At 40.8% G+C, this 27,314-nt stretch overlaps 2 protein-coding genes across 2 annotated transcripts; one reads left to right on the top strand and one right to left on the bottom strand.

Annotated features, from left to right (window-relative positions):
• Positions 1–403: 403 nt before the first annotated feature.
• Positions 404–13,557, bottom strand: LOC104258981 (uncharacterized). The gene is made up of 9 exons (XM_059829866.1): positions 13,538–13,557; positions 13,183–13,255; positions 12,023–12,176; positions 9,197–9,342; positions 7,376–7,552; positions 6,440–6,553; positions 3,304–3,390; positions 1,740–1,887; positions 404–1,252 (listed from the first exon to the last, which is right to left on the bottom strand). Exons 1-9 carry the CDS (start codon positions 13,555–13,557, stop codon positions 1,221–1,223), a joined length of 951 nt encoding a protein of 316 aa, XP_059685849.1. The 3' UTR covers positions 404–1,220.
• Positions 13,558–19,793: 6,236 nt separating this feature from the next.
• Positions 19,794–26,898, top strand: SLC35E2B (solute carrier family 35 member E2B). The gene is made up of 8 exons (XM_009812463.2): positions 19,794–20,118; positions 20,867–21,002; positions 22,135–22,262; positions 23,170–23,290; positions 23,656–23,709; positions 24,345–24,417; positions 25,137–25,282; positions 26,456–26,898. Exons 1-8 carry the CDS (start codon positions 19,794–19,796, stop codon positions 26,700–26,702), a joined length of 1,230 nt encoding a protein of 409 aa, XP_009810765.1. The 3' UTR covers positions 26,703–26,898.
• The last annotated feature ends 416 nt before the right edge of the window (positions 26,899–27,314 follow it).

The raw sequence follows: 27,314 nt of genomic DNA, 5'->3' as shown, positions 1-27,314 counted from the left end.
CTTGTGGAATGAAGTCACAGTCATCAGCTGGCACTCTCGTGCTTTCTCTTGATACTGTCAGCTGTATGCAGTCTGACCATAGACATTTAACCTCTTCCTGCCTCCACTGTGCTATCTATAAAATAGATTTGATTCAGGTTTAGAAGACTAGGATGAGAAAAATATTTTTTTATATGAAAGTTTTGAGATCATCCTTGTAAATTTCCCCAGTAAGCTGCAATAAAGTACTTTAACTACTTTTTGCAGTGTACAGGTACCTACAAGTTGAAGGTGTATCTGAAGAGGAATGTGACGGCAATGTTCATGGCACATGTGAATTGCAGTTCCAGCCTCTTCTGTACTCAGTTTGTAAACAGGCTTCCCACTGAACTCATGCCGCTGATATGAGAAATAATTATCCATGTGCAAACTGTATTTATACTTTATTAAAAAATAGACAGCCATTAGCTAAAGGTTCCAATCAATAAAATACCAAACTTTTAAATTACAATATTAAAGGCTTATTTTAACAGTCACGCTTGTGTATGAAATGGCACATTGGTTAGATACACTATAGGAAGGCATGAGATTACATTGCGTAGTTTTCATGTGTAGTTGTGATTTTAAAAAAACATAAAATAATTGAAATATTCTGAAGTCTGAGGAGGAACAAGAGCCCTAGCCATTCTGTTGGGGTTAAGCCATCACACAGCCATAGTGGAGATCAGGGAATACAGCTGTCATCAAAACAACTTCAGGGCTTGACCTCTGTTCAGCAACAGATCTGAGTTGAGAAATTATGGTAGGGCAATCCACCTCTAGACTCAGTACTAAAAGATGAGTGTGCAAATTATTTTCATTATGTTTGTGTATATCCAGATAAACAGCATTTATATTAACAACACTTTCTACTCACATGCATGTTGTGAACCTCCTGCAGTTACAAAGCAACATCAGGAAAACAAGTGAAAGATGCATTGTCCTGTCAGCAAAACTCATTGAATTGTAAGAGGATTACTGTTAATTTCCCGAGCGCGCTTTGCTTTTTAAACTAAGTTACCAGCTCCACTGCTATAGTTCCGTAGCAGAATACGAACCAAGAAATGTATAGACATTTTTCTGAGCAACTTCCTCTACCTCTGTGAAGCTGACCCATTATCTTGCATCCTGACGGCAAGTACTTCCCCAGCTATGATCTCACTCTCTAAGAGCTGCAGATAGAACACAAGGGGGGTGGATGCTCAGGATTCAATCCTTCCATAGGAAGAAAACACTGTGGGAAGAAGGGAAGATCAGTCAACACCAATGCCTAGCAGCATTCATGTTCTTCATGTAAAAGGAGGTTTGGGTGGTTTAAGATTAGTGGCTCTCTAGGTCCCTTTATTCTGTCTCTCTTAGTTAGTATAAGGCAGTTATACAGCTTGATAAAGAAGAAAAATTACATGTATCTTGTATAGAGGAGATTTTTCCACACAGATCTGTTTTTCTGCACAGCAGCAATTCTTGCATAGGTTGGAAGCAACTTTGACTAATGTCAGTTTTTTTTCACAGAGCGATCACATACGTTCCATCCAAGCTTCTGAGCTTTGTCAGGCCAGTAAATTCTGAGGCTGCAGTAGTGCTTGATGTCATTAGGGATCTGCCTTTTACTGTAACTATCTCTAACTATTCGCCTGGCTCAACAAGCACTCTACTTAGTTGTGACTGTGATACAGTAGGCTACAACCTTCATAGTTAAGTTAACCTTTTCAAGTACTTACTTCTTTCTCTCAGCCCCTGCCCAAAGCTGCGGTAGACATGAATCAGTGCCCAAAACAAAACAGATTTTATTGCAACAGAAATGCAAGAGCCGGTAATGAAAGCAGCTTCCAGAGTGTACGAACTCCCTTTGCCCCACTCCCTTATCACCTGCAGGAAAATGGAGACATGCAACAATCAACACCTAGTGCCACAAAACCCTGAAGCCATAAAATGCAATCAACCACTAAATTTCTGAAAGAAGTCACTAGATAGTAATTGGGGGGGTGGGGAACCCAGTCACTTTTAAACTGTCTTACTTTCCTGATTACATGATTCCCTGGCTGTACACTGACTCTAGCTAAATCCATTATACCTTCTGATCTCTGCATCATTAAAGGCATATGAAAACAGTATTATGCCCAGATTGAAAAAGCAATTAAGCTGGAGATAAGGAAACCAGACTTCACCTTACATCTCAGTAAGTGCAGTTTACTTTTAATTTTTTTTTTAAATTTATTTTGCCTTTCAGGTAGTCAGATAAAAGATGCTAAAAAGAACTGGTTTGGAGAAGTGACTATATTACAGATCTCTGTAATACAGTCACAGAGGAGTATTGTATTGCATTGCATGTCCATACCCTCATTTGCTGGGCACTCTTGCGTGCTCATTGTTGCCATGCAAAAATGTAAGGAGACCTAGCTATTTTCAAGTTGTTATATTAGTCTTATGTCAGAAGCCACCACCTGTACTTTTCTTCCTAACTGCAGTACAAGTAAAGTATAGCTGCCAAAGACTCTGTGTGGTCCTTCTGTGCTTTGCAAGTGAATTATTGGAAGAGCCAGATTTGACTGTATACTTCAATAAATAGAACCCCAAGGACTTGGATGACTGCAGCCACAGGACTTTTATCAGTATCTGGAGACTATGTGAACTATGAGAAGCACTGGCTGCTATCAGCATTTGAGCCCTTCCCATGATGAACAATCTGCTTTGCCCTTCTTTTTCCTTACCTCCCTTCACACATGTGTTGTGGGAGGCACTGGCATGCCCCAGTGATAAATGATATATCACTATTTTAGTGCCAAAAAAATGCCTAACACTGGAGTTTGTTGGTCTTGTACAGTCTCTTGTTTTGGCTACATCAGGATCGACAGCTGGGTGTGCTGCCTAAGAAATTCTTTAAATTACAATTACTTGAGGCCCTGCAGATGGTCAAATGTTCTGGCACCACTTGAGACTTCTTGTGAAGGAGGGGAGGCATTTTTGAGGAGCTGTGTATCTTGTACCGGAAGGTTTTGTTGCATCTTTCCCTAATCATTCTGGACACTTTGCCAGTTGCAGAGACTTCCAGGGCCTCTCCCTCTAAGTAATCAGTTCAACAGCAATTTTACATGGTTCCTGTCTTGAAAAGTTGATCCTGAAGAGTTAGGATGTGCGTGCTGCTCTCATTGATTCTAACAGGAGCTGCAACAAAGGGGTATGCTCAGGAATGAGGCACCATGTTTTGGACCCAAGGATCCAGTAACAAGGAGGAGGCCTCCAGCCTTGCTCCCCATTATCAAGCAAGTAAGTTTGATGAATTACCGTGTAAAGCAGGTAGATGAGATAAACTACTTCAGGTACATTCTGACTCAGAAAAATCCACACTAGAGGCTTCAGTTCTTTTAAAATCTGTAAAATAAGATGAAGTATATACAGCTTTATAACTTGTTGCTGTATACTCTATAAAGGCTCTGTATAGTTGATTTTTCAATAGCATTTCAACTGTTGATCTAGCTGAGTTCTCAGCTGTAACTTTGGTCTCCACTTGCCTTCTCTACCAATGTTTTTTTAGCAGGAAATACTGTCTCTGTTTTCCACTGAGCTGGGCCAGGAGCAATGTTGGTGAAATCAGAACTGGTTGTTTCACAGGCACATCCTGATAGCTGTGTGTGATTTCAGCCATCTCGGCATCCTCTTGAGCTCTGCTTCTAATACTTACAGTACAACTCTTAGCTAGCTTAAATGGAGAAGCAGCTGACTCTTCTGAGTTATATCTAAGCCGATGTACTTTTTCTTTGGGTACGCTCAGATTGTTCTCTAACAAATAAATGTTTTCATAGCTAACAGACTGAAAGCGCTCTGTAACTTTTTTCTCCACCTTTGTTTCTACTACAGAGAATTAAAGTCACTGAGAAAAATGTGGGAGGAGCAAGAGGATTTAACTATCAGAAAAACTTAGTTTCACAATTAACCTTGGGACTTGGGAAAGAAGAAACGATGGACTGCTTTCCAGCAGGTAGTAACTTTCAGCAGTCCTGAACTGGAAGGGCAGGTCTGAGCAAACAAAAGAAAAACAGCTGAGTCACTGGGAATTAAAGCAGTGACTGCACCAATGCTACGATAAGATTTGATGCATCTGATCAACCACAGATTCCCCCCCAAACCAATACTGATCCTTTTACAATGGTCAATATATGAACCTCTACAAAAGCATTAAGGGAATTGTCCCTCCCCTAAGGGAGTTTGGCTGTTCTCTGCCACCTCTACTATTGTCTCTGTTTTCTGTGGTCCTGCATACTGCTCCTCTTAGGATAAGACCAAAAGGGAAAGGGAAAAAAAAGGCTGCGAAACAAGAGGAGGGGGAAAGATGGAATTAGTAATTAACAGGAGAAAAGAGAGAAAATGAATAATGGAGATAGGAAAAATAAATCCACTAAATAAATGGGAGAGCATGTATATAAATAGAAGAAAAAGAGTGAATAATCCCCTTGTGAAATGGTATGTGCATTGACCCAGAAATAAGGGGGCATGAGGTTTAGCTGTGCTTTCAGGTACTGTGGTTACCAGAAAGGACTGTGCATGAGGGGTTTCCAAGTTTTCCCTTCTATTATGCTTATACTTTGTATGCATATGGATTATGTATGTCTCCATACCTTTCTTACGTAACAGCCTCATAGCAGATGCAGTTTCTGAGAGCACCAAACAAGACCATGATACGTGGTTCTCTACTGCTGCATCATCCGCCAGGACCTGATTGTGAAAAACTTGCCTGAACAGGGTAAGGAAAAGGAGTTCCTATTGTGACTCCTCTGTCAAACTGTCTACATGCTCTAGCCTAAGACAGAATCATTTTTACCTTGGATGCAAAGCTACCAGACTCTCATTAAATGTATCCACCTTTTCCAAGTTGCTCTTGCCCTGCAGTGCTGCCAGTTACTGAAATACAGCACTACATTCTTTTTCATTAATTTTACGTTTGCTGTTTCTTAGTTAGACAAGAAGCTGTTAACTTCTTCCAGTAGAGAAATCAGTAATGTACCTAGACTGGGTAAAAAGTAGCTTTCAAATAGTTCTAATGTAGACAGTTTTGAGCAAAGGGCAAGAACATGTACTTATCCCTAGGGCATTTACTATAACTAGTTGAACTATTAAGAAACACGTTTGCTATTGGTGAAAGCATAAGGAATATCATGCATGTTAAGACATGAGACCATCTAACTGAAGTGTCTCTTTCTTTTCTTGAAAGAAACAGTGCCGCTTTTAATGCCTAATGGCAAATCAAGGAGAAGCAAAGAACTCATAATCTGTGAATGGCAACTGGTCAGATCAACTTTGTTTCTGATGGTGGGGGAAAAGTAGCTGAAAGGTTTACACTTTTAATCCTAGCAGGAAAACAGATATGGTTCTAATTGCTCCCTTCTTTCCACACCTGATACAATTTAACTGAGAGCAAAGAGCCAGTGCCTCACAAAGGTATATAAGGAGGAAACCAAGCTACAGTGTCCCTATCTGCATTCCTAAGTGTCACACTCACAGTTAGTACTGTCTCCATTTTTCCCTGCTCAATCGCTGTTAGTGGCCACGACACTCCAAAGTCCAGGAGAAAGATGGTTCTGTGCAATTATTCACCTAAAGTTACTAAAGTATTTTAAAAGAACAGTGCTTGGTGCTAGCTCCGTTTTTAGCAAGGAAAGCAATCAAAACACTTGGAAAGCTGTATTCCAGCTCTCAGGAATTTGTCTGAATGTCTAAAGCAAACGCCCAAGGAGCCTAAAAAAAACAACAAACCCCAAACCCCCTAAACTTCTTCCTGGTAATAAAAGACTTGCATATCTGATGTACTTTGGCCCTAATTCTGCAATCATTCTTGGAACAGAGCTCTCAAGATTTCAGAGGAAGTTCAGTCTGACTGACATGAAAAACTACATTTCAAGTTCACCGATACTTATGTTAACCTGAAAACTGTCACTCACTTTTAAAGAAGCTGCCCTGATAAAGGACCACCCATTTTTTTGGTATGGTTTCCTAAGGATATAAGCTTATGCAGTCTCACTGTGCCTGTATCCATCTTCATAATAATTTGGAGGACTGTTGCCAGTTTCACCTAACCTTGTCAGAGAGGTAGCAATACTGAAGATACTGTGATCCTATGGGTTTCATTAAAGTAGGTGATCAAGGACTCAGAATAAAACAATGTCCCTCAGAAAGGAATAATGATAGTGTGATGATGTTTCATCCTGTACGCTTAGTTGAGAGACACAGATTTGTAAGAAACCTGACCATTATTGTTGGTGTTCTTGTTTTCTGCTGGGATCCATTCTGGCTCCCTTCCACTTAGCAGCATTACTTAGAATAGGATGGCTGTGACTTCCCAGCCTGTGATAATTGCTCAGGGTGGGAGCTTGTAGTCTCAGAAGTTGACTATTCTTGCTAGTGTTGCTGTCAGCATAACACTTACTGCGATGATGCTAATGGTCACCTTCAGGCAGGCCCAAAGAACCCCTGTTGCTGAGATGATGTTATGTAGAAGGGTGATCTCATGCAGGCTTATCAGTAGAATACACAAGCAGAGCTGAAAGAGAAGAGGCAAACATTTGGTAAAATTATTAGTTTGAGACCATACAGCCCACCAAAAAATATCTGACACAAACTCCCAGCAACAGTAAGTTGGGCACAGGTCTAAAGGCTAAAATTTTTCCTCAAAACCTGACAGACAGTACAAAACAGGACACAAGTACAGATGTACTTCCCTGTATGCCATATTAGCAATAACAAAGAAGAGGGAAGGCAGTAGGACGTGCTAGAGATAAAGCATAAGGTAATACAGGGTAATACACTAGTAAAGTAAGAATGAAGGGTAGTGTACCGAAGTATAAACTCTTTCTAAACAGCTCTTGGGTTCACTTCACTTATCTGTAACTGCAGGTTGCTATCTCACCCTGATTGCCCTGCTAGGTCAGGCTCCCCTCTCCCATCCCAGTATCATTTTCTCAAGTGTAGGAGATAGTTAGGATGGCTGGAAAGCAAGAGACTGTAGGCTGAGATGTTGTGCAGTGATAATCTTTCTTATTTTAGGAGGCCACGTTGGGTTGGAGCTTCTGGATGCAATTGTTTTTTAGACATACTTCCCAAAAATAAGATTCAGTTTTCCTCTTGGGCAGGACAATGATAAAATACATGTTGATTAATTTTTATGGATTTTAACTAAGCTTCCCGATAGCAAACACCTGGAGAGATTACTTTTTTTAGGTAAGATTATTAGCTAATTTTATCTAAAAAGTAAGATACAGGCAGGATTGCTCTAGGAAGTTAATAGTTCAGCTCAGCTAGTCTAATTCTAAGATATTCTCAACAGGAGGGAAAAAAGAGAACCCTGGGGGAGAGAGATCTATACCTGCGCCTGAAGATCAAAGGTCAACATGGAAAAACAGAGGTTCAGCATGAAGTATTGTGCCTGTAGGCTTTCTAGAGCACCACCCACTCGAAAGGCCATCATGCTTTGACTCTGAATGAGGATGATGGCACAGATCACATCAAAGGAGCCAACCAAGAGGATCAGAATGAAGCGGGCCTGAGGGGAAAGAGAAATAAGGATGTGACTGGCCGTGCCACAACAGGGACAGTCTTTAACCTTAAATCTTCTAACTGGTAATAAAAGAATAATGGAGTAAGGAGAACCAGGCTGCCTATTAACAGCATTTTAAATAGACAGCAATTGAAGATGACAATTTGCCATGCTGTTAAGTGGCAAAGATCAGGCCATGATTTTTGCCATTTGTTGCAACCACTTGGTAATAACTGTAAACTCACATTGGCTATTTTGGTTTCCATTACCCTCAACTACCCTCAAGTAGTTTTACAACTGTTAAGAGAAACATAACCTTTGCACTCCCTGTAATATTATGATTACTTTTAGCAAGGTTTTGCTTGAGGTTTTATCCTACAGTTTGAAGAAACAGCTTTTTTTGACAGAGGCTGGCTCAAAGCTTCCTGTATGGCATAAACCAGCTGGTAAGAATCTTCCCCGCTGATCTCAGTGGGGACAGTGGGTTATTCTGCATGTTGTACTTATCAAATTTTGGAAAACATTGGTTTTGTCTGGGTTGTATCCACAACTTTGCTGGCATTCACACTAAATGCCTGCTATTTTAAAGACGGCTGAAGTGGCAAAATGTCCTTCGTAATTACATTGATATGAGAATATTTATACTAGCATGCCTTCCTTATTCTGGCTCAGAAATTTTGCTCGGGAAGTAGGAGTTACAGTAATCCATTACTTTTATAGTAGTAAAAATAAATCCTTAATAGTACATCTTCTACACCAGGCTTTACTTTGAGGTTCTCGTTTAATATATAAACTGATGACTGGGATGCATACCTTAAAGTAATTTGCATCTCTCTGATGCCTGTTCCGTATTGACCCTAACAACCCAGTTTGCTGTAGATAAGTATGTTTAACTAAATGTAAAATTGATATGTAAATTGAATAGGCAAATTCTGCTTTGCTGCATCTTCCTAGCTTGATTGCCATCTTCTATCAAAGAATAATTTTTGGATGACTTCACAGCAAGGAACCTCCTTCTCACATTTCTGATAAATAAGTGACCACAAAAGGGAAGGGCTTCTGAGAAGCACGGCAAACGGAAGTTTAACTACAAATCTTAGCATTGCATAGAATACAATCCTCATATTATATTTTATTGTTATGAAATGCAAACAATATAATCTGGAATGCCAGTACCTCCCCTAGCACATCGTATCTTTTTGTTTCCTTGCAGCAGGTTACCGTAACTCTTAAAAACACGTTGCTGCATTTATGGAGCAGTGGGGCTAATAGCTATGTCCTTGCATCTAGACTTGAGATTCCAGTTCTCTTTGTAGGCTAGATTTGTGTGACTTTAAGCCAGTCGTTTTATAGATGGAAATCTGAAGCAGAGTAGGTGAAGTGAAGGATATCGTCTGTGGTAATCCTGTGTGAGTAGAATACTTTGATATTTATGTTACTTTCAGATACTGCCATGAAGAAACCCACAGAATAGCTCAGAGAAACAGATTTGCAATTGTGGAGGTACCCATTTTGTTCTTCAATGGTAGGAATAATTCAGCCTGATTTTTCTGTGTTATCAGTGTCCTTATCACAGATATCTTGCCTTTGTAAGATTTTCAAATCCAAGATGTGGAGAAAAGCAAAGTTAATTAAAGCTAGGAGACTAACCAGGAGTTTTGGCTTTTGCTCAGCAGAGAGAACTGTGAAGTTGACAATGGAACGAAACATCACAAGCAAGATGGAAAGAACAAAGACGATGAGCTCCTGGCGATTCTCCTGCAGGATTCCTCTAGTCACATAGTATACACAGAACACTGGGAAGGAGAAGGAAAGGTCAGTTACCAGGTGAACACAGGTTGCACACAGTGCAATTTTTCAATATGCTTGATCCAGATGACAAAATGGAAGTATCAAGACCATGTAACTTAGGCTCCTCAGTCAAGAGCAGCGTATCTTTATTCTTACCAAGGAGCCTGAATCAGATACTTAAAATGAGTACTCTCCCCTGTGTTTAGCATACAAGAAATTAAATAAGTTGTTAGATTTTAAAATCACTTGTAAAGTAACACTTTGAAAATGGCAACATACTAGCTATCCAAATTAGTTGGCAGCTGTGGTATGTTATTCTATTAATACTATATTGAACACTATGTTGAATAGTGTATTTTAATTAAATGAAGCAATACTGTTTTTATTAAAGAACTGAAATTACATGATCTTCCCAGTGAGAGTAATTCGAGTGACTAACAAGGAATTTCCTACTCTTACACATACCTCTACAGTATTGTTGGTGTGGTTCTGACTGCTACAAATGGCTCGTGTGTTGAATTGAACTTAGACAGACTGGATTCCTAACAGTTTATTTCTGTTGTGGACATTTTGAAACACCTCACCCCGCAAACTGTAGTCCAGAAAAGACCTCGTTCGGGAAAGTTCTGTTTTTATAAAGTGCATCAAAACCCACCACTCTTAACACTACAGTTAGCTGTCACTGTTGAACACTACACATCGGTTTTGACAAAGCTTAAATAAGGAAAAGGCTTTCCTTTCATAAAACCAGGAATCAGTGCTTTGATCTTATATATGATGCTCCTGCAAACACTAGTTAATTCTTACCATAGACAAAGTAACAATAGATTTATTTTTCCAGAGGGCTACTTCCTGCATGCTTATGACCCCAGGAAGGCCTGAGAAATTTAAGACAGTATTTCCTTGTTTTGCAAATTCAGCTGCTAAATCAGAAGTCTGTACAAATAATTTGAAAACAACTTTTTTCTGAGCATTAAGATTTTTGCAGAGACAGCATATGCACGTTTCTGAAATAAAGGACATCCCCTTGTTTTTGGTAAGTGAACATTTTTCAACAAATTAAATCCCAAACCCTCTTTAAAGTAAATATCTCTAGTGGTAAATCCAAGAGATTGTTACAGCCAGGGCATCTATTTTTCTTTAAAGAACTACCATCAGTTCTGCCAGTCTTTGTCTACCCTCTGGAAAACATATGGTTTTGGCATGTTTACAGAGGTTTGCTTACACATCTTAAAATCTCAAGGTAAGCCAATAATGGTTTTAACACGTTCCTTGAATGATGTTATCTTGAAGTAATGTGTTAAAAATAGACTATTTTTCCTGATTTAAACCAGAGGTTTGTGAGAGGCGTGCACTTCGTCCTGTGTGTGTGACGCAGCATAGAATACTAATTAGTATCAACAGAAGGTAGGAGGGCAAAGAATAGATTAGCAAGCATGCTTTCAACTTCCCCATTTATAACATCATGTGATTAATTTGGTTTATTTATGAAGGTTGTTTTTCTCTGAAGCACAAAACAGTGGTTGCTAACAAAAACAGTGTGACAGATTAGAGGCACCAATGATCTGTTCTAACATTCCAATTTTTGTTGGTGTGCTGAGTCTTGTGTGAAAAGCTGCTAATCAAACCAGAGTTTTGGAATAAAAGTATTGTTTGTATGTGTCTAATTATAGAATCTGGAACAAATCTATTGTCTTTGTTCCCTCTGGATGAAAGCTGGAAAGCAATGACTGCTTACGATTAGCGTGTCCTTCTTGTACACAGGGTGTTACACCCACAGAGAGTCTATTCTTTTCTACAGTTTTGGCCAGCGAGCCAACAGCCAAAACCTGCTAAAGCCACTGAAGAGGACTTCCTAAAATACTTACAGTTGTATTTCTTTTCATGTTAAGTTTCATTTCTATTTAATACAAATGGACCCGGGAATATGAACGTAAGTTTCTATTGAAGCCCTAATTGGAAATATCCAAGGAAGTTTGGATTTTGCTTCCAGTGGGACAAAAACTATTAGACAAAAAAAAGAGAGAGCTTTAAAAAAAAAAGAGGTCCTCATTTTCTTTTATTAAAATACTTCAGGTGAAGCAACATCTTTGCAGGAACTTAACACAGATGACTTAACATTTTCTTGTTTCAGATCAAACTGTGTATGTTTGGTTTCTTGCCACGAAGGTGGCTTGAAACGAACTACAACTCAGGGATAAGCACAGCTTACGTCAGGAGATGTACGTTGTGTGACAAGCCTTGGAGTGTGGACACCTCTGAATTCCCCGGCCTATTACAGCACAGACATTAAAATGGGAAACGGTAAGCTCTTTCTGGCATTCAGCATATCTTACACAAAGTGACAGCTGTCTGAAAGCAAAATCATTGCCACATCTGCCTAATGAAACACCAGTAAGAAAGCCAGTTACAGCAAAACTTCCAAAACCTGAATATTTTTTCACGCTGTTCACACATGAATGTATTCTGGATGATACCATATCTATTACTGATCCTTTCTCTAAAATACTGCTGGAAAAAGCAACAATGGCAAAAGCATCTAGCTTGTTAGTGCTAAACTAGCAGAAGATTCTATGTGTAATACATCAGGCCAAATGGAGCGAAATAAGAAAGTTCAGTTGCTGCTTAATCACTACTTTGGGAAAAAATGTATTTGTTTTAAAATACAAACGGTATGTTTCTTACCAACTCCAACTAACTGAATAAGAGAAATGGTGAAATCTTCCTCAGTTTGTCGAACGAGCGTCTCTATGGTTAGCCCTATGACACTTAGCAGAGACAAAATAGTGACACAGAAGTAGATCTTCACAGGAAATGATAGCTCTGAACAAGGTTTTATCTGTAAAGGAAGAAAATTTTTAAACGCGTAATGGAGTATAAACTAGTTGCTGTTCCTAAGAAATGCTTTAAAGCAAGTCAGCTACATGACACGAGCAGAGGGTTTTCCTTGGAAGAAGGAAGAGAAACACTCCACAATTGAACTGAAACTCCAAAACTGCTGAGGAAGGGAGAACTTTAACTTTATTTCTTAATTAACCTCAGCCTAGATTTTTCTGGTTTATACCTACAGCCTGCCTTCTACTTTTCTCAGTGCCTCACAAGGGCCACGGTGTTACAATTTCATCTCCTGAAATCGCGACTGCCGATGCCCACACGGACGCCTGTCAGAACATCACGATGTTCAGCAAGTAACTTTTTCCCAGTGCCTGTATCAAGACTGTTAGTTTTAGAAAATTGTAAAGAAAAGCTCACGCTTCTGAGCAACGCGCGGAGGATTTGAGCGAGAAAACGTTTTTTCCATTCATCCCAGGGAGTCTAAATTGTGGAGACAGATAGACTGCACCATGCTAGCAAAAATCACTTTCCTTTCCCGTGATGTTGGCAATAAGGAGGAAAAAAAACCGCTTCATGGCGCGGCACATGGAGCAGGAGAGTCGCCTGGAGGTAGGGCCGAGCCACGGCACTGCTGCTCCCGCACAGCCTTGGGTCGCTGCGCTTGTAACGCGCACTGGTACTCGTTATTTCTCTATCTGCAGGCGGTTTTGATGAAATGACATCTTCGCTGTTTGAAAACAGAGTTCTATTTAAGCAAAGCCAACTACTTGAGGACAGGGGAGCGCTGGAATGGCAGTGCTGTCTGCCCCGAGGCACCGGCAGCCCCGCGGCCCTTAGGTGACGGGGTTTCGAGGGGGCAGCTCGGGCACAAGCCCGCTCTGCTCTCGCGTCCCCATTTCTTCTTCTGGAGGCGCAGCGGGGGAGCAGGGCCTTTACCGGGGAAAGCAAACAGGCCTTCCCGGCGCAGCCGGGCCTGGGCGCGGCGGGGCGCGGGCGGTAGGTGTACTCACGGGGCCGCAGGGCGTGGGGATGAGCTGCCGGTGCCGGGGGGTGAGGTTCGGCAGCGGGGGGGCTGCGGCGCCGCTGGAGGGGGAGAGAAGGGGGACCCGTTACCGACACCGCCCAGGCCCGGCCCGCGGGCGGGGCGCCGCGCCGCCGGCAGTGACGACTGCCCGCCCTCGCGCATGGGCCGTACCACCCAGCGGTGGGCGCGGGGGGCCGCACCAGGCCCCTCCCCTCCCCGGCCCACGCCCCCCCCGGGAACGGGGCGGGGGAGCGCGGAGAGCCGCCCCTGCTCAGCGCTTGGTTCCGCCCGGCCTCCCTTCCTCCCCGATGGCGCAACGCGCTGCGGGTTCCCGCCGCTACCTGTCGTCGGCGCCCTCCATGGCCGCTCCGGCGCCGTCCCCCTCCGGTAACGGTACCTACATGGCTGCAGAGGCCGCGCGCGGGTTCCGGGCAGCGCCCGCACTTCCGGGGCAGGCCGGGACGTCACTTCCCCGTCCCGGGCGGGAAGCGCCGCCGGAGGGCGGCGGGGCCGCGGCGCTGCCTCCCGCCTGCCGCCCGCCTTCGCGGCCTGCGCCTTCCCCGCCGCGTTCCCCCGTGCCCTGCCCGCGCTGCCGAGTCACCGCGCTTCTCCTCGGGCGGCGGGGCCGTGCCAGGCGCTGCGACAGCGGAGGGCGGCCCGGTGGTTGCCGCCTGGCTCGATGGAGGGGCCGGCCTTGAGCGAAGCGCCTGGCGGGGCTCCGCGGGGTTTTAATCGGCCGTTACCCGGAGCTGCGGCCCCTGTAGCCCCCGCTTCCGTTGTTTTTCTTGTTTGTCCCCCTCCTCCTTTTGGTAGAACGACCCCCCGTGGTCCGCCCGCGGTGACACAAACAAACGGCTGCCGTGACAAAGGGGCGCTGGCTCAGGCCCTTCTCCGCGGAGGCACCTCCGTCCCCGCAGAAGGGCCGCCGCGGGCGAGGCGCTGTGCCCGCCCGGGGGCCGGTGCCCGAGCAGAGCCGGCTCCCGGGGGCGGAGGGAAGGTGCCCGACCCCTCCGGCCCGCACAGCCTCCCCGGGCGGCGGCGGCGTGGCCCCGCCTCCCCTGCCCGAGGCGGCGGGGCCGGGTGAGGGGGGGACGGCCCCGGGCGGCTGCTCCGCTCCGGGGCGGGGAGGGGAGGGGGCGGCCGCCGCCCTGAGGGCCGCAGCCGCCCTGAGGGCCCGCAGCCCGGCGAGCCGAAGCCCAGTTCGACCGGGAGCCACGGGAGCGCCTCGGCTTGGGCAGCTGCGTGCTCGGGAGCGCCCAGGTGCCGGCCGCGGTGCGCTCCGTGAGGGACGGATCAGCGGCCGCGCTGGCGCTGATGTAGAGGAAGAGCCGAAGGCCGCTGTCTGCGAGCGCTTAGGTGCTGCTGGCTCAGCGGCGGCGTGCCCCGGGGAGGGGATGTCTGCGCTTCCTCCTGCCGCGCCCTGCTGCCAGGCTGGTGCTCTCTGAAAGGTCCCTGGGCCGGAGAGCCGGGTCAAAAGGGTCGTGGTACAGCACTGCTCTCCGGAAGGTCTCTGAATGGCGATGGGGAGGGCAGCTCCGGGTAGGCAGCGCTCCTGCCGCTGCTCCCGTGGTCGGGGTGCTCGGTCAGCTCCGAGGGGCTGTGGGCAAGCGAACACACGTGCGGGGTTTGCCTGGGTGGTAGCTGGCTCTGAATGAGAGGAGGGAAGATTCCTAGGGCTGGGGGACTAGAAAAACAGCTGAAGTGCAAGAAAGTGCTAAGCTATTTCAGTCTTTTAGCGTCGTCTTCTCCGTATGGGAGATGTTAATAGTTTTGCGATTGTGTTTACAGTCTGTGTTTATAAACATCTTGGATGCTCTCATCATTCAGTGAAACAGCGTTGGTATTTACAGCTTCCTTGGAACGCTGATTTCCGTGTGTTTGAAGCAACGTTTGGGTGACCTGTGTTGCATAATAGATTTAAGAGATACACACACCAAGCCTCTGTTTTTTCGCTATCAGATTAGCCTTAGTTTCTCTAACGCTTGCAACATTTTTGAGCTTTTATTTTTTTGTGGGAGGTGTAAAGCCGACTTTTATATAGAGAGTTCTTTGTGGATATTGTCAAAAGAAAGAATCTGTCTTTATATATAGGTACTAACGAGTGGTCAGAAAAACTGTAGCAATGGCTTTTTGTCTTTGCTGTTAGATGGTGGTGATTCCAAAGTCCAGAGCGCTTCCAGTCTTAGACAAATGAATGCAGTAAGAAACTGTTGGTGTCATACGCATAGTGGTGATTGTCGGAATCAGCATAGCTGTTCAAGAAATAATTAGAGCTCTGACCAAAAGGTGTCGGTTTTGAGGTGAGCTGCATCACAGAAGAATTTTATATTAAATTTGTTGGAGTACCTGATAGATGCTTGCCAATGAATATGTTTCGATCATAAAAAATATTCAGTGTGCTCTGTGGAAGAATCATGGAGGACTCTGTGCATAACCAGGGTTGCAACAGATAGTTAAAAAACACAGAATCTGTAGTGCTAGAAATGCTATGCTTTACTTTCACCATAAACCGTGTTTTGGTATAGTATATGTAACTTTTAAAAGACACTGTATTTCCTCTTTCACGTGACTCCTTTGTCTCTTGTAGCTGTGTGTGTTACCTTTAAATAATTTTATTCTTTCAGTTCTAAGGAAAGACTCTGGTTATATTGAACTCCGGCTATATTGTTGGCTTTTTATTTTTGACAATTTGTTAAAAATTAGGGTTAAAATTGCAGTTTCTCATGAAAGGAAAGTTTAAGTGAATACTATTATGAGGATTTTTGACATGTGTCAGTGATAATTTCATTGACACAATTTAATATCTGAGTTGGTATTATCTCTTGCCTTTTGTTTTTTTTTTAATTAAAGAGGGCTCTGAAAGAGCTCTTAATTTTCTCACTTTATGCTTACTTTTAAAGAAGATGACTAGGTGGTGTTAGCGTTGGGTGAAGACAGCTCAGCTGGCTGCCCTTAATCTCATCTGTAGCTCTGTTGCAGAAAACCTCAGTGAAGGCCAGGGGTGGGGAATGGGTCAGGGGCCTGGTACAACGTTGTGGAGCGCTTGCAACTGGGTTTTCACCAGCTGCTTCACCCCTCACATCTCTGCAGTTTTGGAGGAAGGAGGATGTGACACAGACCTCCCCTTCACCAGAGAAGGAGAACTGATTTTGCTCGCTTTTAAATTATGTTAGAAAATTGTGCTGTTGTAAAACTTTACATGAGGTCAATTTCTTAGTTTTTTCTCCCTTCTATTCACTTGACTTCAGTGTGGAATGTTATAATTTCTTTGGAAAACGTTTCTTATGGAAGAACTAATGCAAAAATGCAGGGTGTGTGTTCTTGTTAACTTGTGTTGCTACTGCATTTTATTTTTTGCAAAACTTGGTGTTTCTTTTTATCTGTGTAGGCGTACTGCTTTTACATGAGGTGATGAGGTTAAACTGTACTGGTGTGAATTAAGAATAGATGATGTGTATGGATTAAGAGTAGGTGATGTGTACCAGTCCTGGTGTGAATTAAGAGTGACCTTTTCCCTGCAGCCTTAAATTTCAGAGGGGAGCAGTTTCCCTGGTTTGATCTATTGCATGTCCACAAAAACATTTGTTGTAGTTGGAGTGAGCAAAGGGGGTATAATTTATTTCAGAAGCCGTGAGCTGGTGCCAATTCAAAATGTTTGTTAAGCTGTGACACCATTTCCACAAAAGCACTGTACAGATAGCTGTCATTTCTATATATTCATGCAGGCTGCCTGGCAGCAAAACAATATTTATTCCCATGGAGGCCACTTGCACACAATAGAAAAGAGTGTAAGCAATTTAGTAACCAAACCAAGTATGACTACTCTGTTAAAAACTGAGGGGAGAGTAATATTATTTTATTAAACCTAGATGCTTAAAAGCACAAGCAGATAAAGTCTTTGTTTATTTTCTTCACTCTTTAAAAGTCTTCTGAGAAAAGGTTTTACTCTGCTCCTGTTTCAAGTTTGAAATGAATGTATTTCTGATTAAATTTTGAACCGCTCTGAGTAGAAAAGGAAAAGGAATTTGAATGCAGGTAGTCTTATGAATATGATGTCTTAAAGCCTAAGAAATTGGGGAGTTGTTGAATTGGTAATTAGCTACTTCTTGTAAGTCAGAATTTGTTTGAGACTCTCAAAGCTTATACTCCATATTTTTTTCACCTTTAATACAACGTTTTTATTGCTAACGTGGTTAATGGTTGGAGAGGATACAAGGAAGAGTGGAGACGAAACAAGGAAGAGTGTAAAATGCACTGCATGCTGTTTGTTCTTGTGAGCTGGAAGATTGAATGATAGTGTGTAATCCAAGAGAAACAGTCTACCAACCACTGCCACGTTTTCATCTATTGGTAAACATCAGCTGCTAGTTGGTCTTAAGGGAGGAAGACTGAATTAGTTCCAGATGGAGAACTCTTTCAGCCTGTTTAAGACTTTCCAGTTGATTTAAGACAGCAGGTCAGTAATTTAGGGGAGTAGTTCTGTTCTTATTTGCTGTTCTGCTTCCTGCCATGTGTAGAATCAGTGATATCAAATACGGTAACACAGTGCTGCTGCGGGTGGGAGTTTTGTTGTGCTTAATTGCTTTTGGTTTTAATTGAGTAGTATAAACAGAAAAAAGTGTTAACAAAGTTGTGATAACTAACCGTTTTGAATGTAGAGGGATGTTTTCTTTAAGACCTGAAAAAGGAGGAGGAATCAAGAATCCTTTTTTCTTAACAAATTCTCTTAAGGAATGCATATCTTCCTTCAAATTGGCTAGTGTTGTCTTAAACTGGGTTAACACAAGTATATGGTTTAACACGAGTGTCAGAGGGTCTTGTACCCTGGTGTTCTGCTAGCGTGATTTCCTGGAAAAATGGAAAGAGATAAGGGGATAGGGATGGAAACCTTCTGTGCATGGCTGTAATAACAGAAATAGAGAACATGAGGAATGGAAAATTTCAGTGTAAAGTAGCTGCTGTTTAGGATATGGAAACTGCCAGGATATATTTAACTCTTTAGAACCTCTTTATGATTTATTTTGAGATGCCACATTGGACATTAAAAAGCAGGAAGAAAATAGTCTATCCTATTCTCCTGTTCACATGCTAACAAAATCAGGGCAGGTGCTGTAGCTCTTGTTACAGCTCTTGTATTTTTGCTTGCCATTGATTAGTTCTTGTGCTGCCATTGTTTGATGACTTGTAGTGTTATGATCTCATTTCAGACAGCTTTTCCAAGATGTCCAGTGATTAATTTCCCCTGCAAGAATTACTTTTTAACTGTATTAAGGTCCACCAGCTTGTATATCCAGCAAATGTGCTTCTGGAGAAAAGTATTTCAAACCTCATCTCCCCTAGTGTTTGTTCATTGAGGAGCAAAAGAGGTCCTGTCATCATTTCATTCACATCCGATTCATCCTACGTGGGTGTTTTTTGCTCATAAAACACAGACTGCAAAATAGAAAACAGTAAATCTGATAGTGTGTTTTAATGTTGCAGATGAGCTGCTCAGATGCAATTTCTTTCTTTCTTAACTCAGACTTTGAATCTGTTAGCATTGTGATGCTAACTAACATTACATGACATGAGAACAAAGGTCACAGTGTGTTTTTGTTATTCTCTCTACTCTTCTACTGTAACTTGCCACGTTTCGTGTAATTTGTAAAAGGAGAAAGCCCTAGCTGCAAACCATTTAATGCCTTTTTCTGTGAGATCTTTTTAAAATACTTTAAGAATTACTACAAATACTAATATTGAATTGCACGCTATATCCAGTACTGCAGTGGCAAAATAAATAATGTTGCTTTATTTACAAGTAATTAAATAGACAAGAAGTCTGTTTGGAAAGCTCTTGGACATATTTTCCTACTTTGCTCACCCAGATCTCATAATTATCAGGATAACTGTGTTTGTGATTAGTGGAGGTTATAGTCCTTGATTATTGATTGCTCACTTGGACTCCAGATGATAACAGGTTAATTAGTACTACAGGTACAGGCTCCTGCCCAGATTTTCTGGGTTATGAAGATTTTTCTGTTGAGTGGTTATAAGACAACCTTAGACTGAGATTAAAGAAACTGTAGAATCTTGAAGAGGAGTTGATTATAATGGAAAAGGCTGTGTTGACATGCTTTAGAAGAGGAAGAACTTTAAAAACATGTGAAGCCTTTTGTGTGTGTGCATGCTATTTTAGAATTAAAAAATATCTCTTAGGTAAGTTCTTAGTCCTTAATCTTGGTATCGTGATATTAGGAGTTCAAAATCCAGTCTGAAAGACAAGCTACAGAACTCTTTTTATCTTTCATAAACTGCAGGTGAAATGTCATATCTTTGCTGCATTAGGGATTTAAAATGTCATTACATGCAGAGCTACATGCTTTTTTCCTTCTTTCTCTTTTTTTTCATTCTTAGGCAGAAAAAATGGAATAGACCACATGAAGAAGCATGTGAAGTTTATTTTTATGCAAGATGTTATTTGGGGGACCAAGGACACTTTATCAGGCCATGGGAGATGAAAGACTAATCACATAATATTTTTGTTCCGTTGAAGAGCTGTTTTGTGCTAAGTCAATGTTGGTTTGTATTAAGGAGAAATATTAATTTCTTAATGTCAGCATGTCGACTGTGACAAGTGCTCAGACACCGGAGGAACCTAACCCTCCCCCCCTTGAAGAAAAACCAAAGGGAAAATCACTATTTCATTTGGGTTCGCTCTTTGCTAACAGGACTGAAAAATTTGTAATTGCTAGGAGTGATAGCGTACCAGAGGAGAACGTTCTGAAAATAACCATCACGGAGACTACGGTCATTGAATCGGACTTGGGCATCTGGAATTCTCATGCTCTCATCTACCTCACTTTGTGGTTTTTCTTCAGCTTTTGCACTCTTTTTCTTAACAAATACATTCTTTCATTACTGGAAGGAGAGCCCAGCATGCTAGGTAACCCTACCTTTCTTTCACACTTTAATTCCAGTAAGATATTTGACAGTACCAGATCCACTTATAGAAAGTTGAGGGACAGTATGGTTCAGCTGAAGTGAAAAAGACCTAGTTAGGAGATGCGGGAGTGGATCTTGGGGCTGGGAGCTCATGAGTTGTGATCTCGGCCTGTAAAGGGGCTTCTGACACTGTCCTTTCCTCTACTTGCTGAAAGATGGTATGAAACTTTCCTCATAGAGGAGCTGTAAGACGGTGTTTGAGAACTAAGAGCTAGAAAGAAACATGTATTTTTTTGTCTTCTGTGTTGGAGGGTAGTGTGGGTTTTTAAAAAATAAGTAAATTTGGGTCAGCTGTTGATAGATGTTGCAGCAGCTCCTTAACAGCTCTGGAGCTGTTAAGATTAACTTGTTTGTCTGTAGAAGTGCAAAAGTTGCCTTTATGTAATCTCTATTATCCAATGGGCTGATTATTCCTTTTATTTTTTTAAAGGGGAAACAAAGGGCATTTCATCTGTGAATCGGATTTCATAGGTGTATGCTATCTTTGTTTTATTCTACCGCCTTGCTGGTAGATGTAGAAGTAAAGGGTTTTTGTGAGAGTTCACAAAATCTAGACAGTAATTGCCATAATTCTTAACTGCTAAAAGTACTACACATAAATTTGTCTAAAAAGTTTTCTTATGTTGCTTGATTTGTCATGTTCCCATCATCTTCTGATTTTATTTTTTTTCCCTCTCATCTTTTTTTAGGTGCTGTTCAAATGCTTTCAACCACCTTCATTGGCTGTATAAAAATGTTTGTTCCATGCTGCTTGTATCAACACAAAACACGCATCTCTTATCCACCCAATTTCATCATGATAATGCTGTTTGTTGGATTAATGAGGTAAATGGTTAAATATTTCCTAGAGATCTAGCTGGTTGCTTTGCTGCGTTCTTCTGAACGGAAGCTGTATTTTCATGGCTCTCTTCCTTGTCATTCTTGATTGGAAAGTGTTTGGAGTATTCACCTTTCCCCCCAGAAAAATCACAGGATACTTTTTTTTTTTAGTTCCTATTGCTAAATGCTATGTTCCTTTTTCCAATTTTTTGGCTAGCTTGGCTTCCCATCACATTTAGCTTCTTTCGGAACATACTTCTCTTCTTTTTCCGTTTACTTTCTTCCTGTTCTCTTTTGAGGCTGATGTTTGTTTAGTGTACTAGTATTTATTATGTTGTTGCTTTGTTCCCTCACCTTTTCCAGCAATTTGCCTCAATAGTGATATAGGATATTAACATTTATCTTTTAAAAAGTAAGTATTTGCTGTGTGCTGGGATAGTATCAGTTTGTGGTCTAGGAGAGATAAGAATATATGATTTTTTTTCCTCTACGCTGCAAAAGTGATAAAGGATAACAGGATTCAGATTAATTCATAGTAGCTTTGTCATAACAACTCTGCTGTCCTGTTGTTTAATACCATGGTTTAAACTATGGTAAATATGTAGTGTACCTAATTTACACTAAAGATGGATAACTGCAAATGATAAAATTTCTTTGGTGAATTACTGCTTATCAGCAGAATTGTACTAACTTTTTCAACTGAGCCTACTGAAAACTTTAGCTTAAAACACTGTCATCTGAAGCTTGGTTAGAGTGCATTAAAAAGCAAACTTTGGTTTCTGGAAGTCCACTGTACATCCATAGAAATTGCACAGTTGCCTAAGGGCACCTTCATTTGTGCTAAATAAATAATAATGTTTAAGCCCCAGCAGAAAGAAATAGATCTGACGCATTCCACCTCCCAGGTGCTATGGGATAGAGGTGTGCAGCTGATCAGTTACTGCAGTTCAGTCACGCTACCGTGATTTGATAACTTGATTGCCACTACACCTGTCCGTAGTCTTAGTTACTGCAGCTCAAATTTATAAACCTACAGAAATTATAATGCAATTCTTTTTTATGTCTTTCTTATGTCTAAGAGTAGCTCTTAAAGCGTTACTTTATTTTCTGCTTAATTTCATGTGTTCTTCTATCACAGATTTGCAACAGTAGTCTTGGGTCTTGTCAGCCTGAAAAATGTAGCGGTTTCATTTGCAGAAACTGTTAAAAGCTCTGCACCTATTTTTACTGTTATCATGTCTCGGATGATATTAGGAGAATACACTGGTAAGTACTTCGCTGTTGAAATATGATTTTTTTCCTGATTTTTTTTTTTTTTATAACACTGTCACTTAATTGGCCAGGGATAAGGAGATTCCACTGAAATATAGTAAATGCAGCTGGAAGAATCATTCTGTTTGAACACAATAAGTAGAATATATATAAAGTAAAAAATTATTTATTTTAATGCAGCTGTGTAAGGGCATTTTTTGCTCTGAAGTTATTTTTCTGTCAAGAAAATATTATTGCAGCCTTGCATAACTGAAGTTCAGTGTGTTCCTTCTTGTAAGGACAGATTGCTGCTTAGGATTTAAAATTCTTGAATTTCTTGACTGTGTTCATGCTGTGATTAAAAAAAACCAAACAAAACAAAAAACCCAAACAAACAACTGTCTTACCACAATATCATTTCTTCCAGTCCACAATATAATTTCTTTGTAATTCCACTTGCAATTGCATGCTATTTGCTTGAAGAGATTTTGTTTAGTTACCAGCTATAAGTCATAGGAGTAATACAGAAGCCACGTATAGATTGCTTTGTGATGCAAAATGGCAAAAGGCTGAAATAAGCCACAGGAAGAAGAGTGATTCAATCACAGAGTAAATAGGGAGAGTATAATTTTCTTCTGTCATGTGGTGAAAAAAATGAAATGAAGACAGTCATCAGTCCATTTTCTTTCTCTAAGGGAGATACTTTTACCAGTAAGTATATGTCTATATTGTTTTCAAGAACACCCTGATGTTGTCCGAGATCTCACTTGAGAACCTCTGTACTTTAAAATCCAGTCAAATAAGTTGCTCTTTCTTTCAACTAAAGAAGTTAAGGTGGGATTTAAACTTTAAAAAACTGTATTATCTGATACGTGAAGTACAGTAATTAAACTCAGACTTAAATTTTTCTTTTCATTTGCAGGATTGCTGGTTAATCTCTCTCTCATTCCTGTTATGGGTGGGCTAGCTCTATGTACAGCTACTGAAATCAGCTTCAACATTCTAGGTTTCTCGGCAGCTTTATCTACTAATATCATGGACTGGTAAGGCGTAATGGTAGATGCGTATGTGGAAGGAAGGAATTTTATTTATTGGTAGATTGAAAAAAATTGTTGCCTATAGGTTTTTTGTACACTACATTTAAATGTTGGTATTTAAAATTTATTTTTAACAGAAAATACAGTTTCTCTATCATATCTGCTGGCATTCATGAAATTAAAAAATAGTACAACTCTGTTAGTCTAAAGGACTTAGACTAAACTCCTTTCTGTAGTTGCATAATGTGTAGAATGTGAAATGTGTAGAAAACATATCTACCTATCTAAGGGAAACAACTGTCTTTCTCATGGATTTATTTATTTATCATAACTAAAATACGATAAATAGTGTTGGTTTTTCTTTTTTCCAGTTTGCAAAATGTCTTTTCCAAAAAACTACTCAGTGGAGATAAATACAGATTTTCGTAAGTATTAAAAATATTTCAGGTTTGATTATAGATGAACTTTGGGCTACATAAGGAAACTATAAATTTATGATTAAATTGCACCAAGATTTTTTTTTTCTCGGACTGTTTACAGACAGCTTTAACCTAAATAATTTTATAAGGGAAAGAAAACTCCTTTATGTTCAAATCCCACTGCAGTAGGTCGGAGTCTCATAATTGGCTAAAACTCTCAGCATATTGAGAAATAAGTCCTTATTCTGCCATCATAAAACATCCCTTAATGTAATTAGGCATGCAGAAATGAACTTTAAAACTCGCTTAATGTTTTAACTATGAAACGTGAGCCGGGAGTAAAATCTTGCAGTAAAATATATCTCTCTATATATATAGCTGTATGTATGTATTTTACTGCAAGATGTAATGCTAGTTTTGGTCTTGAAAACTTGTGCCTTTTATCTTCAGTCTATCTCAGCCAACGCAAAAAGCAAAACACAATCTTTGCAAGCGATTGCTGAATTTGTTGTCCCCAAAGCTTGGTAGATGGCTTTTATTACTTTTTGATATCTGTAAATACAATAATGATGCAGCTTTCTTCAGCTGTAAGAAAGAGGAAGCTTTTAATCATTTTAATAATTGTTTTTTCTCCTTTGTAGAGCCCCAGAGCTTCAGTTCTACACAAGTGCTGCTGCAGTGGTTATGCTTATTCCAGCTTGGATATTTTTCATGGTAATTTGAATTCACTAACACTGTTTTATGTTTTCTTTTTGACTTGTGAGCAGAATGTGCAACTAAGGCTAATCTTCATGTCTACTTTTCATTCTTCCAATTTTTTTTTAAATCACCCTGAAATGCATTTCATCTTGTGTTTGCAAGAGATTGAGGGGAGGTAAAAAAGAGAAAATTTTCAGAGAAATAATTTAATATAGACATGAGTTGACAAGTTACCCAGAAAGCCTGAGTTTATTTCAGGATTTTTGAGATCAAATCATATTTTTGTTTAAGTGCACTTAAAGTTTTACATAAAGACTTGAAAATCAAATCTTAAATATTTATTGACATTTTGCTGATATTCACGTGGTATACAGGAATATTAACTCTCTGAAAGCAAAATTGAGCTGAAGTAAGTGTAATGTATCAGGTTAAATACATATCCTTCATATTCTGGCATTTCATTGCCATGCATCAGTGTTCAGAAAAGAAAATATCTCACAGGCAGGCTGAACACACCAGAAAGTTCAGTCCAGATGACAGCTGTTTTTCTAATACATACTTTTGGGGGGAAAATTTGTAGAATCTAAATGTCCTGTATGTTTTAGGGTTTGTTTTGCTGAAGTTTAAATGTAAAACTAGATCTGCTTATAATAATAATGAGTTGGGTGGAAAACCACTTTTAGATTTGCTTATAAACTAAACTCTGAAGTCCTTTTTTTTTTGTTGTTGTTCAGGATGTGCCTGTGATTGGGAAAAGTGGGAGGAGCTTCAGCTACAACCAAGATGTTGTCATACTTCTCTTAATAGATGGAGTCTTGTTCCACCTACAAAGTGTTACAGCCTATGCTTTGATGGGAAAAATTTCTCCTGTGACTTTCAGGTAAAACTGTATTTTCATGTCAAGAACACTATTTTATCCTCTTTTTTTCTTGCTCAGTATTTCTGCTTGAGAGCTAGGCAGTAAAGGTATTGTGCAAAGAAATAATGTAATGCATAAATGCATCAAATTAAGAAGAAAACTTTACACGTCCGGATCACCAAAACTTTGTGGTTTGCTCCCTCACTGTGTGAGGAGAGCTGCATTTGACCCATGCTGTTGAGCTTATGGAACAGGTGCTCCATTTACTAGGAGGGGTATTGTATTCAGGTTTAACAGCCATTCGTTAAAGCTGGTTAATAAGACTGAACAGATTCACCGAAACCACAGATCCAATGTTTAAGCTGCCATTTGCTTCAGTGATAAGGCAATACCTATATACATCTCGATGCAGTACAGAATACGAGCAATCAGCTCTGTATTCCTTTTTTCTGAAGCATGACACTAGCATGTCAAGCTGTATTTGCTGAATTATATGTGTTCTCTAAGACAGCTTCCACCTATGTTGTTGGTTATCGGCAGCTTTGTTAGGCTGTTACACAATTCTGATTCAATAATATTAATTTGTATGAATAGCAGTAGGGCCTGTGGGGTAATCCCGGTCCTAAACTCTGAAGGCTTCTGCTGTCTTATACTTTCAGGTGCCCCTGCTACAGTCTTGTGACAATTCACTGTTACACACATGCTTATTCTGAAGTTCTTAGTCTTCTCTTTGTAACAGGATGTAAAAGCATATATTCATATTTACATGTATACAGAACTTAACTACTTGTTCTTGGTATGGTTTAGATATTGATTCTTTTCAGGTTATAATGCTGTATTACCTGAATAGTAGCAGCCAACTCGCAAATGATAGTTATGTTGCTAGTGTTGTGTTAGCATTTTCTGGATGTCTGTGTTAGCTAGAAATGAATTGCTACTGCTGTACTGCATACATAAAAGCAACGAAAACAAAAGCCTAAGGTGAATCATTCATACTAGCTCTAAAATTAAGGTGAGTGTAAAGATACGAGTGCCGACATACAAGCAATTTGATTATGGTATTAGCTTCAGGAGGAAAAGTGGAATCTGGGTTGGTGTTCAAAAAGCAAGCGAAACAAAGAGAGGTCACACTACATTAAAGCATGGTTGTGTGTGGGATATGAGAAAGGCCTTAACTTCTGCATTCCTTTCCAGTGTTGCTAGTACTGTGAAGCATGCGCTGTCAATCTGGCTAAGTATTATTGTGTTTGGTAACAAAATCACAAGCCTCTCAGCCATTGGGACTGTTCTAGTGACAATTGGAGTTCTGCTATATAACAAGGCGAAGCAGCATCAGCAAGAGACTATACACAGCCTGGCAGCTGCAGCCCCGCAATCTGCACAAAGTACCACTGAAGACACTGAGCCACTAATTTCCAAGGATGTGGAACCGTATGATTAATGTGGCCATTTATTCTTCCAACCTAGTGTAACTCAAAGGAACTCTTCCTGTAAGTGGTTGTCTCTTCAACTGTTGATGCCGATTTGGTTCCTTTGAGTTCATGGCAGGTTAAGCCTGGGACTTGAAGCAGAGAGAAAACAATGGAAGAATCCAGTAAACCTTGATTTACTGAGAAACTGATACACCAGAGGACCTAGTGTCATATAATGTGGTAAACATGGGCTTTATTGTCTTTCCTTGACTGCAAATAACATACAAGCCTATATTAGAGAAAGAACTTCAGTGTCTTGTGGGAAAACGATTCCTTTCTCCTTACCCATCAAAATAATGTGAAAACATGGACCCATCACTGTATTCTGCTTGCTTGCAGTGTAATGAAATTGGTGCGTAACTGAAAATCCTAGTTGTTTGTTACTCTACGCTGCCTGCACCCTCCATAATTTCTGTGTATTGTAGAGCTGGAAGAAGGAACCCCCTCCTCTCCCAACAAATGACTGACTTTGGTATATGTTTAGCTGAAGTCAGCTATGGAAATGAGTCCATGCCCCAAAGCAGCGATGAGCAGCTATTTCTGACTACAAAGCTAGGAATGAAAAGTGATTTCCCCCCCTG

The sequence above is a fragment of the Gavia stellata genome, chromosome 27, assembly GCF_030936135.1.
Source record: "Gavia stellata isolate bGavSte3 chromosome 27, bGavSte3.hap2, whole genome shotgun sequence".
NCBI lineage: Eukaryota > Metazoa > Chordata > Aves > Gaviiformes > Gaviidae > Gavia > Gavia stellata.
This window is presented reverse-complemented; position numbering and strand designations above follow the sequence as displayed.